General features: G+C 34.8%; 1 protein-coding gene across 1 annotated transcript; it reads right to left on the bottom strand.

Moving 5' to 3' along the window:
* Positions 1-16,019: 16,019 nt before the first annotated feature.
* On the bottom strand, positions 16,020-17,081 carry LOC120779349. The gene has a single exon (XM_040111545.1). It carries the CDS (start codon positions 17,079-17,081, stop codon positions 16,020-16,022), a length of 1,062 nt encoding a protein of 353 aa, XP_039967479.1.
* Positions 17,082-17,302: the final 221 nt, after the last annotated feature.

Genomic DNA, 17,302 nt, shown 5'->3' with positions numbered 1-17,302 from the left:
ATATAAACCCTACTTTGTAGGATCATTACTTTTTAAGCAAGGTCGGGAATCATGGGTTTGAATTCTGACCAATGCATCATTTGAATCGCTTAAGACATATCCTGAATTATTGTTAAGGAAACTTAAGTTCTATGGACGATCCTCAAAAGGTTTTAAACCTGTCGCAAATCTACCATGGCTTTTTCTTTTTATTATATTTCCCTTAATACATATCACCTAAAGATATGAAAACCCCGGTATTTGACCATTGATAGAGTGAATGCAGAATTTTAGCTCTTTTTTCTCGGGGCAACTTCTAAAAATGGCATCCGACAAAATATTTATTTTAATATTACCACATTAACCCTGATGTTAGAGGGACCAGATAGAACATCCACAAATAACAGTAAATATCTTTACTGTACAATGTATTATCTTCCTTCCTTCCCTTCACCCGCAATTTCTCTAAACACCTTTCTTGCATAATTGTCAGACTACCGCTTCTACCTACCTCATAACGTCGGAGAGAATTTTATATCTTAAACAGCAATGAAATCGGTGTATAAAAATGGCGACGCACATGAAAGTGTCTCCCCATTACAAATCAATAAAATGTAGTTGCCAGACGATTTCGCGCAAAGCTGGCGTCAAACGAGAATGCAATTGCCAATTATCAGCCATCAATAATGCAATGTTCAGCGTGTCATGTTGCATGTCGCGCACACCGAAAATCAACAAACATAACACACACTCGTGCACATTTTTGTAGACGATAATGCAATTTGGCAGCACAGTTTACGCGCCAACGAGCTTTTGCATAGCGGAGGCAGCGACGCACAACGCCCACAGTAGACGGCGGTGAGAATGTTGCCGCTGACAGCCAGCAACTGTCGTCAATGCAGACGGAAAAGTGAAAATGTTGCATACGCAATAGTTCTGCAGAGTTTGACAATAAACGTATGGTAAATTGTTTATACAACAACATCTGAATGCAATCGCAATTTGACAGCAACGCTTTCCTGCTGCTTTTATTTGAGGTTGTGCGATAAATCATACACAAAATAAAACAAAAACTTTTTTTTTGTTAAATTTATTTTGCTGTTCTGTGACAGTTTTGTAATATTTTTTACACACCATTTGGTTGTCAGCGACAGGCACAAAAACAACTGTGAAAGTTTTAAAATAAATAATTCATTCTTAGCTATGAAAATTGCTGCTATTTTATATTTGCTATGCCACTATGGGCAAAGAATAGCAAGACTTTTAATTGTTAATTTATTCTTCAAAATCTATATGAAAGTAATCATTAATTGACTTTTCAAAATATCTAAACATTATTTGACACAGATATTACTGACTGTCATACAGAAATCCAATATTTCGACAAATGCGATTTCGCGCAAAACTTAAATTAAAAAGTCTTATTATTTTTGACCACAGTAGTAAATTGAGCGATATTCTTGTAATTGTATGAACTGAACTGAATAAACGAGTATCGGTTAATGCACCCAACTTTGTGCAATTTTTAATTAGCAATTATAAATATTATAGAAAAAAGACTAAAACATAGGTGATTGATTAATAAACTACTGAATTTGTGCACTGAAACATAAAAAAATTATTAACTTTTTACATAATTTTTCGTGGTTAAAAAATATAATTATATAAGCATATGTTCACATAACGTTTAATATTCATAAAAATGAATGAAAAAAAAGTAAAAAGACATGACTTATTTTTTACAACTAACAAACAATTTTTCAATTTGCTCAAAGCATAACACCGGTTAACAAAAAAAAATATTTTTTTGGGGGTCTGATTCTAGACATTGAAAAACACTTAAATATTAATCTTTAGTTCTTTAAGTTTGCTTTGGGCTGATCTACATCGATAAGTATTGGGGGTTTAATACGAGAGAGCTCATATGAGCATTAAAGAAATACAAAAAATATTCACTTTTAGGCGGTAATTTCTTGTTATTTTACATTTATATATTATTGTTTATCACACATCTTTAATAAAAACGACTCTTGTATCTAAAAAAAGTTTTATAATTATAATCTATAGTGAAATTGTAGAAAAAATATAAAAATCATCGAAAAATTGCTCTAATTTCTACGAAAGCAAACTTTAACCGGAAAAAAAATTTGTTTCCTTATTTTTGTCATAGGAGAAACTAAAATTTAACATGTAGATGTCAGACCCAAAAATGGTGTTGACCGGTGTTATCATAATAAATCTTCAATGAAAGTAATTATTTTGTCCCTATATTAAAATTACACTTTAATTGAGTAAACCAACGCAGGTTATAAAAAGAATTTGGTTTTAATAAAAATATGTACATCGCTTTTTATTCTGTCATAATAATAACTTTTTATTAAGACTAAATTTTAATTAATGAAGCTTAATTAAATTTTAAAAGGCATTGTTTATTATTATTAAAACAAAGTGCAATTAAAAGAGAAATTTAAATTAATTCAATTTTACACGTCGATAGTAACAAAACAGCATTAATAATAAATTGCTTTTAAATGAGTTTTATCTGATTTTTATGAAAGATGCTCTACATAATTTCATTACATATTTAAATATGATGTTAAAAAATTATATATTGAACTCCAATTCTAACCAAATCACACACCTAATTCAACGGCAATTAATGAGACTTTAAGCTTATACTCAGATTTTGATAAATTTAAAACGCGTAAAAAATTTTCACCCGAATGAATATAAAATTGAACAATTACTATACATGGCTTGTGCAGTAGTCCTCCCCGGACAGAGGAGCAAAACACCGCGATTTAAGATCTAATTATATCTACTTTTTGTGTCAATTAAAATTTTTTCTGAAAATATATTGTTGAATATTGTACGAAATTACACATTATCTATTATTAATTTAATCTATATACCATAAATTTATTGCAAAAATATTGATAATTTTTTTTTTATATTTCATTTCAGGTAAGCTCTTCAGCTAGGTTACTTCTACTGGAGTCTAAAGTACCAAAAGAAATTGATGAGTATTTATGAATATAACTTAATATTGGTATGAAAAAATCTAAGAATATGATTTTGAAGGAAAAAGAAAAAAAGGTTTATTTTTCTTAACAAAACTATTTTTTAAGCAAATTAGGGAAAAATCTTGCAAGAAAAGCTTAAACACTTCTTACCTAATTTTCATAAGCAAATGTACCAACCTAAGGAAAAACATTTTTCGGAAGACCTTTACTGGTGATTAAGATCTAGGAACACATTATATCTGAAATTATCTAGATATTTAGTTAAATATATGGATAGCGCTTTTATCACTTAGTACAATAATGGTACGGTGGCTATCATTTTCTTACAAAGAAAATCCAAAATCTTAAAATTCATGTTCAGTAGATAACGTCTTGATCTTCTCTTCCCACTACCAGCTGGTTAAATTATTTCAGTAAATTGGGAAATTTTGCGCTTACACATACATAAGTGAACTCGTGTTGAACAAACAGTAGCACTCACTCGTAAATATGTTTGAATATGTACTACGTGTGGCACGAACACATCTCACGAATAAGTAAACAGCAAGCAGTATTTGCATTTGCATAAATCATGCACAATTTGCATTTTTACACGCCCATATTCATGCAAGGCGCATATCTTGCAACCATCAATATGAACAACACTTATTAGCGGCATGAAAATTGCCATGCGCCCAAACACATGTACCGCGCAAAGCAAGCCACGTAATTGTGGCACGTTGCATGTTGCTTATTCTGATTGCGTTTAAATTTAGAAAGTAATTTAAACATTTCAACACTCGCCATACAGATAAACGCCTACCACTACCCGCCCATACTTAAATGGTATGATGTGTGTGTGTGTGTAAATGTCTGCATTTTAGCGCGTATTTACTTATGCCATGCACAGATCGTATGTGCACATAATAAAAATTACTTTTACAGCAATAAAAGGCTAATAAAAATATTAAACGTTAAGCAGATCTCTAACTGAGAGTAGCCAGAATATATAGCTGTTATGGACTAGTTCATTTTGTGTCAGAATTGGTTTTTAAAAAAATAGTTTATATTGCATAATTTCTACTGCGAAGGGCGCCTTTATCTTAATAACATTTTACTTTCGGTTTGAATATTTCACAGTTTATATGGATCAGTCCTCTTCCCGTTTACTTTTCAAATGCATACTCTTTATTTCATTTCTTTATCGTGCCCTTGGTGTCCAACATTAGTTGAACATTTATCATGTTTTTTGAAAACTCGGGCTTTCGTTATAGATTTAGCGAGCTGACGGGTTCCAATAAAATCCAAGTTACTTTTAACAGTAAAAAGTTTGCGAAAGCGAGTTATCACTATTTATACCATAACATTTGATTGATTACTACTAAGACTACAGATTTTCACTTTTTCCCAACAGAGGTTTTTATGAAATCATCTTTCGGCCCCTTATTTGCATAGATTTTGGATTCGTTTCGCAGGGCAGAGACTTTTGAAAAACTCACCTCATAACGGAAACGTTTAAGATCGAAAGGTTAAAATTCAGAGATCCTTGTGTGTCTCTTCCTAAAGCTCATTTAGTTCGAGTACACGTCGTGCTCAATCTTCGTCTTTGCTAAAGCCTTACGCGCATATATCCTAAGGAGAATCTTTATCACTTACTTTTTCACTCACTCTATCTCTCACTTTCTTCATCTCTCTCCAATACATCCTTTTCCAATTCCCTCTCTTTTTTACCCCGAAGAGGGATTATGGGGATCTTTTTCTCCTTAAGGAGCCGAATATTTGTCGGAATCGCCGATTTTGTCTCACTTAAGCATATAAGTGACATATAAATTAATCGACCAAATTAAGAATTTGTACGGAAATGTATTCTATTGTCCAAGGTAACACTACTTCTTCTTTATTGGCGTAGACAACCCTTTCGCGGTTATAGAAGTTAACGCCAGCGCGTCAGTCGTTCATCCTTTTCGCTGTTTGGCATCAATTGTAGATAGATTCCAAGTGTAGTCAGGTCATTCTCCACCTGATCTTTTCAACGGAGCGGAGGTCTTTCTCTTCGTCTGCTTCCCCAGCGGTTACTGATGGAATTCTCTGAATGCTATTTACTTGGGAGTGGCCAGAAATGATTATTATATATATAGCTTAAGCAGCTCACGACTTCCGTTCTTAGACCAAGTATTCTCTGGGTAGCCAAAAAAACATCCGTTTGAAGGCGAGCTGAAGTGAGAAAGTGAAAAGAACTCCATTCTGTTCTACAAGAAATGCATCTGCATAATGATTTTTTTCATCTCTTTTTTTACGTCCTTCATATACTCTTCACAGACTATATATTACTTTTCTCGCCTTATTCTCCGCCTTTCTCTGTCTTTCTATAGATGAGTCGTCTCATCTCATCCTCTCAAGATTTCTTGTTCGGTTTTGCAGTACCAAATTGAGTTATTGAAAATTTTGCAGTAAAATTTTTCTCTGAAATGTTTCCCAGATCCAATTTAAGTTTATGTCGTCAGTAAACATATGTAATATACCCATAAACATGTACAGACGTTTGCCAAACGGCAAAGGAAGTCAGTAAAGGAGAAGATGCAAGAAGCTTAGATATGCCGTGGCTATTGTTATAGCATGTGGAAAGCTGAAACGTGCCACATACAATCAGCCTCTCAGACAGTTATGCACTCAACCTCTTGTAATATTCGAACGTGGAACTGTTTAGAGACGTATGCTTAGATGCGTTTACGCACATTTGGCTTCTGAACATTTTACAGACTCCATTGTGTTGCAAACAATCACACAACCACAACAACAAAAGTAGCGCATACAAAAATCGAAGCAAGCTGCTACGTCGGCAACAATCGCCTGCTGCTGCAAACACAAATAACACACTTGGCTGCAGAAGATGCAGGAGGCGGAGGCTGTGGGGCTCCGGTCGGATGCAAGAGCTAACGGCGTGTTGACTAGTCGTGCAAACGCATTTCCATTTAACAACAAAACAAATTGCCGAGGTGTGCTGCAATGGTTTCAACTCAAGCATATTCCACCCTTTACTCCATGTGGCATGTTGGCGTGGCAGCGTTTCGGCTGTGAAACTGCCACTGTTAGTCAGTGGCAAAACTGCGCAAAGTCGTAAAATTGCTCAAGACATCATGTAAAATGCGTAAACACGACGATTTGCGATTTATTGTACAGTTAGCTAATTTGTTGTTGTTTTTGTTTTGTTTGTTGTTGCAGCGAATGCATTTGCTTTTGTAATTGTATGCAAGACACTGTTGCCAACGGAAAGAAAGAAAGGAAGGCATAATGAAATGCAAGCAAAGGGTGGCAATGTAGCACCAGGGTGGGGGAACGCGGGACAGACATGAATTTGCACTTTAGTTGCAACGTTGTTTGCCGAGAATTTAAATTGCAAGTGAAAGTGCAACAGCGCTCAGCTGAACTGTGTCGGCGTGTGTTGCAGACGTACATTCTTGATTTTTATTTGTTTTCTGCTTCTCTTCTTCCTCATCTGCGTAATTAACGAAAGGGAAACTTATTTCAAAACAATAAAAATAAAAGCTCCCTGTTTTCACTTTTGCAATTTTTAACAAGAATCCAATTTAGAAGTTTGCCAGTAAACGTCTTCTCCTACCCCCCACCACCATCATTCATCGTCCGCCTTTTACAAATGTCAGCCAAGTTTTTGCATTAAGTGGCAGAACGCCGTGCCTCGCATAATTAATCTGACACTTAACGCTTGGCCGCGTGAAAGTTTGAAAGGATTATTCGCTCTAAGTTTTGATTAAAATATCCCCGTTATAATTGTCATTGGTTTCGCAGTTTATTACTAACTCTCGCCAAAACATAAACGAAAAAATCAAACGGAGCCAAATCTGGTGAATACGATGGTTAATCGATGATATTCAGCGCGGTTTTGGCTTTAAATGCGGTCACAATCGTATTCTTTAAAAAAAAAAATCGCGTTTCATACTTAAAATATCTACCAAAATCATTCAATTCGATTTGGACTCGCGAGAGATGTCGAGCTCTCTTGCCATCTCTCTAACACTTGCCTGACGATTTTCAAGCACCATTTCCTTCAATGTTTTAATATTTTCATCAGATGAAGAAATCGGCCGTCGTTCAGAACGATACATGTCCTCAACGATCTCTCGTCCGAATGTGAAGGCTTTGTACCACTCGTAGGCATGTATTTTTGATAAAACTGAATCACCGTAGGCTTTTCCAATATTAGCAGCGATTCCGCGCAGATCGCGCTTATATTTCATACTATTCCGACTGAAAATATTGATTCGGCATTATCTATGAAACAGTTTAATGGTAATATAAAAAGTAACAGATGGCCAAACAAATATCGGTGGGTCAATAAAATCGATACTATTAATTTTTATTGAATACTACTTTTAAGTGTAAATAACTATGAGAAAAGAACATCAAACTGTATATTTTCAATATGAAATTAATCCATGCCCAAGTAGCACTTTTATTTAAAACTCATCTGGCATGGAATTAAATACATATTTTCTTTAATGATGTGTATTTTATTTAACGCATATTAAAAAGCTACATACGAGTATCGTAAAATGCGCATTAACATGAGATTCAATCAATATAGTCAAATGACAGCAATGTATATACAAGTAGACTAACGAGGAAAGCTTGATAAATATTTGATATAATTTTATTAGTTTTTCTATTCACGTTTACCAGACAACTTCGAACCCAAGAGCAGTTGCCAGGATGAATTGTTTGTAAAAAACTCAATTTGTAAATTGGAGATTTGTAGATAAGATCTGGTAAACTTTGAGCGATCGACTTACGTCGAACTTTATTGTTCAGTATTTAAAAGTAAAAGTGTTGGAGAAACTATGTAAAAGAAGTAATGTCAAAGCTTGGTGTATGATACTGGAAAAAGCGTTTTGAACGCCTAATATGTCATTCTCAATTCGTCACTTCTCTCTTAGTTTTGTCTGTCTTGTTGGAAAAGTTCTTGTGGAAGCAACATTAGTGTTATACAGTTAATGTGAGGATATCTTACTAAAGAGCTATGAACTTTTTCTATTCGGTATGTATCTATTTCATATATACCATTTGCTTATTCGATTCGGTTCTCTATAAGTTCTACCAGACTAAAAAAAATGTTTTTGATCCATTTTTAGCTTCTAAAGTCATTCAAATTGAAGGAAATCGATAAAGGTTAGACCGTGGCATTTTCGTGAGCGCTCTGCCTCAACAATCCGTGTAATTTATTATTGTCATTTTTTATATGAGGTGCCGTTAGGTGTTTTCCATTGCAATGGCGACAGATAGTATTTAAATTGATTTCGATACTTCATTATTACCATTTATTTACGTCTTGTTTGTTTTATGCACTCATTTTAGTATTTAAGTATGCAAATACCGAAAATTGCCTTCCAGCCGTAAAGTAATTACTCGTAAATTTAATGTGAAAATTAAAATAAAATTACAAAAAAAAATTAACGTGTGCTTTCATTAATTAATTTTTGTAAAACAACAACATAACTGATATACTGCATGTAGTTTCATTTATATATCGCTTGCCGCAAATCTCCAATCACGTTGTTGTTTTTGGCGCCACAGTATGATTAAAAAGTATTTACTCACCCATCAGTTCATTATTATGTAGCTGTTAACGATTTAATTATAATTAGTAAGTTATAATTGCGCTGGGTTTTCATTGTTTTGTTGTTTTGTTGTGGCAACAAGCAATAGGGATTTTCAGCGAACAACCAGCGGCAGTCGCCCCACTAAACGCGAGAAGTTGTCAACAAGAGCCTTAAAGCACATACAGACATACATACATATGTAAATGCTAACATACATATATACATATAAATGTTTATATATTCGTTCCTCCGCAAATCTCAGCGCCTACCACACACTCGCCCTTAAATTACTATTTATTGCATGCAACACTTTATGAAAGCTCTCGAATTGGTAGTTATTTTTGTTTGTTGCTGCTACTGACGTTGTCAGCCATTTGTCAGCGACGCTGTTAATGCTTTTGACACGTACATATTGCCATAAATTTTCCGAATAAGTAGGCGCATACACACACACAACTACCTGATTGTTGCAACTGCAGTCGCTCCCTCATTGCAATACCAATATATGAGCCTTTACGTATGCCATATGTGAATGCACCGTTTGGGGCATGGCACCATTCGTGGGGGTGATGGTGTCAAATGTGTCACTTGTAAAATTTATGTGACAAACACATAGCCACAAGCAAAATGCTTGCAACACACCCGTTACTTACATTAAAGACTTTCCGTGCCACACTACAGATACATTAATACACTCAATAAGTATCTTAAATAGTAAAATTAATACGTTAATTGATGATGACAATTACGTGTCATTCAACAGCCTACAACTATGTGCCAGGGGTGACTTATATTATGACACATTGCAACAAAATGAGTTTACGCTGATGGTTGTTCCTGCACATGTGTCAAATCGAAGTGCTGAAGCTTCGCTGGATATAATTGAAAGCTAGTGATGTATACCTACATACATATATACCCATCTACAAATATTTGTGTCGAAATGGAAATTATGCGTGCGGTGGTCGTGCAGGCAACTACAGTTATTGAATGACAGCAGGTGTCAAGATCACAAATTATGTAGGTTGTATGTGCTTCTCCAAGAACGAAGAATGTTATGATATTCGCCAAATCTGTTGTTCATTATCCTATTACCGTTGCATACTCTGAAATCTGGTTTAATAGTCTGCTGTGAACTGACATTTTTCTAATAACTTTAATAAATGTCACTTAGCAAACTTGGTGAGGATTTCAATATACCTTTTTCGGAATTAGTGCCTTAAATTATATCATTTTTTACTACATCTCTCTTGTACACCCGCAATTTCAGCAATTACTTCTAGCGATTTTCCTTTTCCAGAACGTTTTTAAACTAGTCATGGTATGAGACTTGTCAAACTTTCTGTTGCATTTTTCTTCAGCTACACCCAAGCGAGCCGAGTCATTAGCGAATTTCGCTGTAACATTCTCATTTACTGTGGCAGCCTTTTAAAGCAAAAGTTACCATTGTGTCTTATGATTCCAACATATAATTTGTTTAGAAACTTCTTTTCAATATCTAAGGCATTGTTCAGAATAGAAGCGCATCGCTGAAAGTAGACCACCCTGAAAACCTAGCATTTCTTCACATATGTATCTATAATTGGTATATTAAAGAATATATTAATTTGAACGCAAGAAAGGGTTGAGAAGCGTGTCCAGTCTTTGGTTTCGAAAAACGTTGAGATCAACTAAGGAGGCAGTTGGAAATATAAAATATTTAATTGCTCCTACTACAAACTAAATTATTAGTATTTTTTTGCTACCTTATCTCTTTACTCTTTCAATGTTTGCAAATTTGACAACCAATTGTCTGCTCAATTCGTAAATCAAACAATAGATTTGTATGAGCAAATTAAACAAATGATATGATCAGTGAAAAACTATTTCTTCCAAATAAATTTAAATCGGTTAGATCAACCGCAAACTTTTCATATTCCGCAATTGTTTTGGCAATCGGCTGCCGCTAATTAAGCTTTCGTTTGCATCAATATCGATTTGATTTTGAAAACAATATTCTAGTTAATTAACTATGCAATTGCTGGAAAATTTCAATAAAAATGTTTTTGGTACTATGAAAACCATTATAGAAAAAACAAAAAAAAAATAAGTTACAGACAAGTTACACATATACATCAAAAAATAAACTACATTTGTCACCAAAATTTAAAAATATATTAAACGGAGTTGCTATTATATGCTAAAATCAATGAGGAACAATTTAAATTAAATTAACTAAAGATTCACGAAGTGCATGATTTTAGCGCTAAATGTAAATTCCCATGAATTGTTGACATCAAAGTAAATACTTAACAGTAATTTTGATTAAATGATTTTCGCAGAAATTTATTATCTATATCAAAATTATTTATATTTTCGAAGAATTTAATACCATTCGTATATTTTTGTATGAGTGATCATTATGTATTTAAGTGCAAAACAGTATTTATTTATGGTATATACCTTATAATAAAATCAATTAGTGTTGCATTACTTTCCAACTAGAGGCAACCGCAAGCACAACTACCCTGCCGATTGACTTCGTTTAATTGGAGCTACTTGTCTTTCTTACGTTTTAAATATATGCCACTTGTCAACTGTCAGATTATGATCATAAATATACCAGTTTCATAATAGTCTTAAACAGACACTTAACTTTCTGATTCAATTTGCATTTTCAGAAAAAATTTTAGATTCTCAGGAGTCATTTTAATTCACATTACGTAAAGGTTTTCCTATAAATTGACTTAATTTTGAAGCGTAACGTAACTCTCTCTCTGATCTGCACAAACTTCCAAAAAATTTTCCTAATCTAATTCTGATGCTTTTCTGACTAGCTCAATTGTGGTCCATCTAGTTGCAAACTGATATTTCTGACTATTAATGTTTTACTACAGATTATGTTAACAAATTGAAGATTCTGGAGAAAAAAAGCATTATTGTGGAACCATATAACCAACATCTGGACAGCACACGCTAGCACCACGAATATACAAAAATAGAGAAACTAATATTTCAAATATATAAACTTACAAGCATATAACTCAGCTTAGTATATATATATTCTAAACACATTCTTGTATACAATAAAAATGCCAAAAAATGCTTTTTTCTATTAAAAAAATACAATTTTTGTTTTTTATAGCTAATCTTTTATATTTTAATTCTTTGGCTGCATTTGAAAGGCGTTGAAAAGATAATTAGAAGTGGAGGTCATCAAACTGTAGTGTATTTTATGACTCTTTTAAGATAACTTGAAAGGCACAAGCAGAGCATGGAATTCGCATGAAATGTCAACAAAGAAACATAATATTTTATTTTCACAAAAGCTTCTAAAATTAAAAATTATTGTGATAAGAATGGCGAAAAAATCTAATCTCTTTGGTAAAAATATTTATGGTTCATGTTAGATGCCAGAGAAATCAATTCAAATACTATAACTATTTTCGAACTTTCATTTTTCTGCAAAATAGATCTCAGACTGGTTGAATACCTCTACATTGTCTAAAAATTTCTTTTCAGTGACAGAGCATTCTCTTGAGGCCTGAAAACTTTCGAATACTGAAACTTCCATGATATCTTTGATATTTTTATCCATTTTAGAAGAACTGTGAAAAACATCGCTTCACTAGTTTCCGAGAAATCTTAACCTCCGACTTCGAAAACGATGTTCCGGAAAAACACGATCACGATTAAAGTAGCCGACTGGTCTGGCATGACGTGCCGCTCTCCAAAAGATACTATCTCCTACACTTTTATTGCAATTACCTTGAAACTATGGCAATATATTCTAGACATATCATTATATAAAAAAATCAAAAAAACCGATATTTTGACATGACAATAAAAGTCAAAATTTTTTCCTGATTTTTTGATGATTTCATTAAATGTATTTTGAATATCAAACGGGTTCATATGGCCATCGAACAATCGACTCATCTGGCATGTGGCTCGGATAACTCCAACATATGTATTTATTTCAACAGAGATTTTAAAAGTAATTCTTCTTTAGCTCCCGATATTCCTGTTTGTTCCTTTTTTCAAACTTCCAAAATTTATCTCACTCAGAATGAGCCATTCATCAGATAATTGTGGAATTTGTTTTTTAAAGGCAAGGTCCAACTACATATCGTAAATGTTCGCTTCTATTAATAGGATCTCATACGATACGAACTTTTCAGCATGATTGACATCAAACAGGCAAAATACTGGTATATTTTATAGAACAAAATATTTTAAAAAATTCGAATTGTTGAAAATTCCAAGTTGCAGAGCACTCATTGTTAAAAAAAATTAAAATTTATTATGTTAAAAAACTTACTTGCAACATATGCAACACTAATAATAACTATAACGAGAGCTAAACTAAATTAGCTGTCAGCAATTTTCATCTGCAAAATTTATTTTAGAAACACCTGCAAACGGCGATAAAAATATAATTGCATGCCGGTTTTTATTATATGAATATGTGTAGGTATGTGCATTTGCATTCAATATCAGCATATTGTATACGTACACTTGTATGTATGTAAGTAAACTATATAAAAAGATATGAAACTGAAAACGAAGCCACTTTATAATCATAACAATCTAATAATACTGCTGTAACAACAATAAAAACAACAAAATACAAATTGCTTTGCGGCTATTCAACTTTTAGTTGCTTACGACAACAAATCTATACATATGTATATACATTTATAAACATTCATTCATATTATGCATAACTGCATATATCTACAAATAAATATATGCAGGTACGAATGTTTGTGTTTCTAGCAACATATTTGTCTATGGATTTTGTTGTCATAAAACTCTCATCCACTTTATTGCCAACACAATACCAACAGCCATGTGGGGACTACCCTTTCTCTGAAATAAATTCACTTCAAAACTTTCAACTCTCCGTTTGTAGTTTCCTTATCTATGTTACACACAGCGATACTTACAAACACACACATACACATAGTATATAGAAACGCGCTCCTGTTGTTCGTTGTTTTTTTCTGCGATTTTCTATTATTTAAGCTTAACCGGCTTTCCTGATTGCATGTTAAACAACAAAGGCAACAGCATACAGTTTGATATCTACAACAACATTAGCTAACGGCGTTAGGTTTTTATAAATCAAATAAATGCTTATTATCACAATATCTGATATTTATATAAGGTCATATGTACTTATAAATAGTATAAACATATACTCGTATATAGATACCCCAGTCGGATAAATAGGAAAAACGAATTAGAAATAGACCAGTTCCACAAAACCTAGTATAAAAATTAAGAAGTGAAAATTACTAAGAATGTAGAACTCAATATTTTAAAAGTATAACAAAATTTCCCTAAGCCTTCAGCACTTTTCTTTAGAGATTCTGGTAAATCTCAATCTTGAACTAGAAAAAACATGAAGTCCTAACACTCTCCTCCACTATATACAAAGACCATATTAACTAACTGGATGAACGAGTACAAACTTGACTTTAATGTTGCAGCCTATAGCGTTAAAATTCCGACTGTCAAAAACCGTAAGATTTTAGGTTTGACATTCGACAGCCTGTGCTCCTTTACTCCTCACAAGACCGCGATTATTGCCAAGGTACAAAGCTGCAAGTAAATCCTCAAGCCTGGAGAAGAGACAAAGCAAAGTTGTTGGCAACATACAAGGCAATCGGCCGTCCGGTCCTTAACTACGTCGTACTAATATGGTCACTTAAAAGCAGGGAAATGCAGACGAGAAGCTACAGACTTGTCTGAACACTGCACTCAGGACTATAACAGGATGCCTTTTGATGTCTCCAATCGAACAATTCAACAGTGAGGCCCGTATGCGCTTAGTTAAGGAGCATAATGAACTCCTGTCCTCCTGTCCATGCAGTTTCTGCTGAGTGCTTTCGCAGAAATCACATCTGCATATCTGACGCCCCTCTCCCTATGGTCCAACCCCGTCGAAACAGCACATTACCTGGGCCTACTGTTGGATGACCTCAATGACAACTTATCTAAACCTCACCATCCTAACAGGTATTATGTGCCCGTTACAACAACTAGAAAAAAAATTCCTCTAACCTGATACCATAGATATATTTACTTACAACGGTACAGGTATTTCAAACGAATAGATTTGTTTAAAATACGCGAAATCGAAAAGGCACATTGAAACTGTCAATACGTCACCGAAAGCGCTGATAAACGAGCACTCAAGTGTTAGAAAAACAAAAACGAGAAACCATATCAAACGATAGGTAGATTCCCCAACTACTTGTGGCAGCCGTTTCATCGAGTACAAGCGGCTTCGCACCTCCAAGTGCATAACGTGCCGGTGTCTTTATTTAGACAAGAGTGTTCTAGCGAGTGCACTAGTTGTTTGCATATCGATACATACACAGATACATATACTATATATTCATGCAGAAATGAAAGGATGTGTAAACATATGGAAAATATAGTTCACGCTGCATTTGCTTTAAAGGCCGCTGCAATTTATGGCCTTATAAATCTTACAGCTATTTGTTTAGCTTCTAGTACAATATTTCTATTGCTGTTTAAACATTGAAATTATTGTCAACTTATTTATCGATAATCTGCAAATAAAGGTTGGCATGTGTGCAGCTCAAAAAGGAAACTACTGCGGTGTGGAGCTACTGTTTCCCTACTTTCGGGCTGAACATAAATTTTGATTCATAAATTATTATTAATTGACTATACTTTTTTATAAGATATAATGGTGCAAATATTGTTTTATAATCTAATAATTACATAAAGAGTATCGAAAAAATTAACTTTTTGGTGGACAGGAAGAGGCAATAAAAAGTTTGATATGTTAAGATTACAAGGAATAACTAACTAAGTTGATAGTTAAAATTAAAGATCTTATCTTAAGTAATAAATAAATGTGTGTCATGAACCATTTTCTTATTTTCCAATATCATATGAATTTGTCATGTTTATGGTTCATTCTTTACGTTCGAGTTCTGCCTCGCCTCTCTTCAAGCAAAGTCTCGCCTCTGCTTCGCTTAAAGAGGGCGTAAATCAAGCCAGCCAAAGGGATATACTAATATCTAAAACGTGATTCCTCAAATGTTAAGGGATCAGAACTTTGAACAAAAAATTTGATAAACTCGTTGTATAAGATTTGTCCTAAAATTCCGCTAATTGAAAGGCTCGTATGATTGCTACACCAGTCTGTCACGAAATAGGCCGCTTCTTTATTGAGTTTCTCATTAAATACATATTTGGTTAACGGATTGTAGCATCACGCCACATGATACATATCTACATACATATAGGTATGTCTATAGTTGAAATATGGTAAAATTACATTTACATTCACTAAGCTAGAGTGAAACTACTAGTCTACGAATACAACGCTAAAAAGAGGATACAATTATATTGATCATTCAGCATTCAGCAATCAGCTGACTCGTATTGGTTTGTGTCCTTACTAATTATGCGCAGGACTGCATTGTAAAGAACCTAAATCTTGAACATCCTGCCCGGCTGAACCCTGGCGGTTCAGTAATTCTTCTGTAGGACCTGTTAGGCGGCATAACTTCTGCACCGGTCGCTGACACCGCTGCTTAATAGGAAGTCCATTTGATGATGTCTGGTTGGTATTGTACTCTATCGTCACGGTACGCACCAACCCATCACTGCCCGGGTGAACGTCAATCACTCGTCCCATACGCCAAACCGATGGTGGCAAATTTTCACCACGTATAAGAACTACATCTCCACGCTGAACATTGGGTTCCGATCTAGTCCATTTGTTCCGGGTCTGAAGAGTGTTTAGATATTCGGATTGCCAGCGGCGCCAAAAATGCTCCAACATTTTCTGGAGGCGTTGCCAATACCGAAGACGATTTTCTGGAGCTTCAGGCAATGGAGGAGCTGGACGACAATTGAGTGGTCGTCCGATCAGGAAGTCACCCGGTGTTAGAGCTATCCCTCCTTCAGGATCATCGTAGAGAGCTATCAGTGGTCTCGAATTTAGACACGCCTCGATGCGAGTCAGGAGAGTAGACAATTCAGTGTAACGCAACGTCTGGCTGCCCATTATCCTCAGCAGATGCTTTTTAGCTGAACGAACTGCTGCCTCCCATAGACCACCGTGATGAGGTGCGGAAGGTGTTATGAACTTCCAACATGTACCTTCAGCTGCCAGATGTTGTTGAGCATGTGCTGTTACCCAAGCCTTTAAGTCTTCCTGCATTTGACGATTGGCCCCTACAAATTGTGTTCCATTATCACTGTATAAGGTGGTACAGATACCCCGTCGACTAATAAAACGATCGTAAACATCTATAAATGCCTGTGTACTCAAGTCCTCTGCCAGCTCAATGTGAACCGCTCGTGACGCCATACAAATAAATATGGCAGCATAGGTTTTTGTAGTCGGGGTAGCGCGATGCGTTCCCACACGTACATGGAATGGCCCGCAGTAATCCAAGCCACTACGAGAGAATGGTGGGGCCACTAGTACACGTTCTTTCGGGAGCGAAGCCATTTGTTGACGTTGTATAATTTGAAGATGCCTACGACATGTAGTGCAGGCCCAGATGAAAGACTTTACTTGCGCCCGTGCGCCTATAAGCCAGAAACGTTGTCTAAGGAGCTGAAGCATTTGTTGTATACCACCATGTAAGCAACGTGTATGAGCATCAGCGACTAGTAAATAAGCCAAGGCCCCACGCGGAATTATAGTTTGATGTCGCTGATCTTCACTTA

This window comes from Bactrocera tryoni, unplaced genomic scaffold (assembly GCF_016617805.1).
Source record: "Bactrocera tryoni isolate S06 unplaced genomic scaffold, CSIRO_BtryS06_freeze2 ctg7180000200561_QRY, whole genome shotgun sequence".
In the NCBI taxonomy this organism is placed as follows: Eukaryota; Metazoa; Arthropoda; class Insecta; order Diptera; family Tephritidae; genus Bactrocera; species Bactrocera tryoni.
Note: the sequence above shows the minus strand (reverse complement) of the source record. Positions and strands in the feature narration are given on the sequence as shown.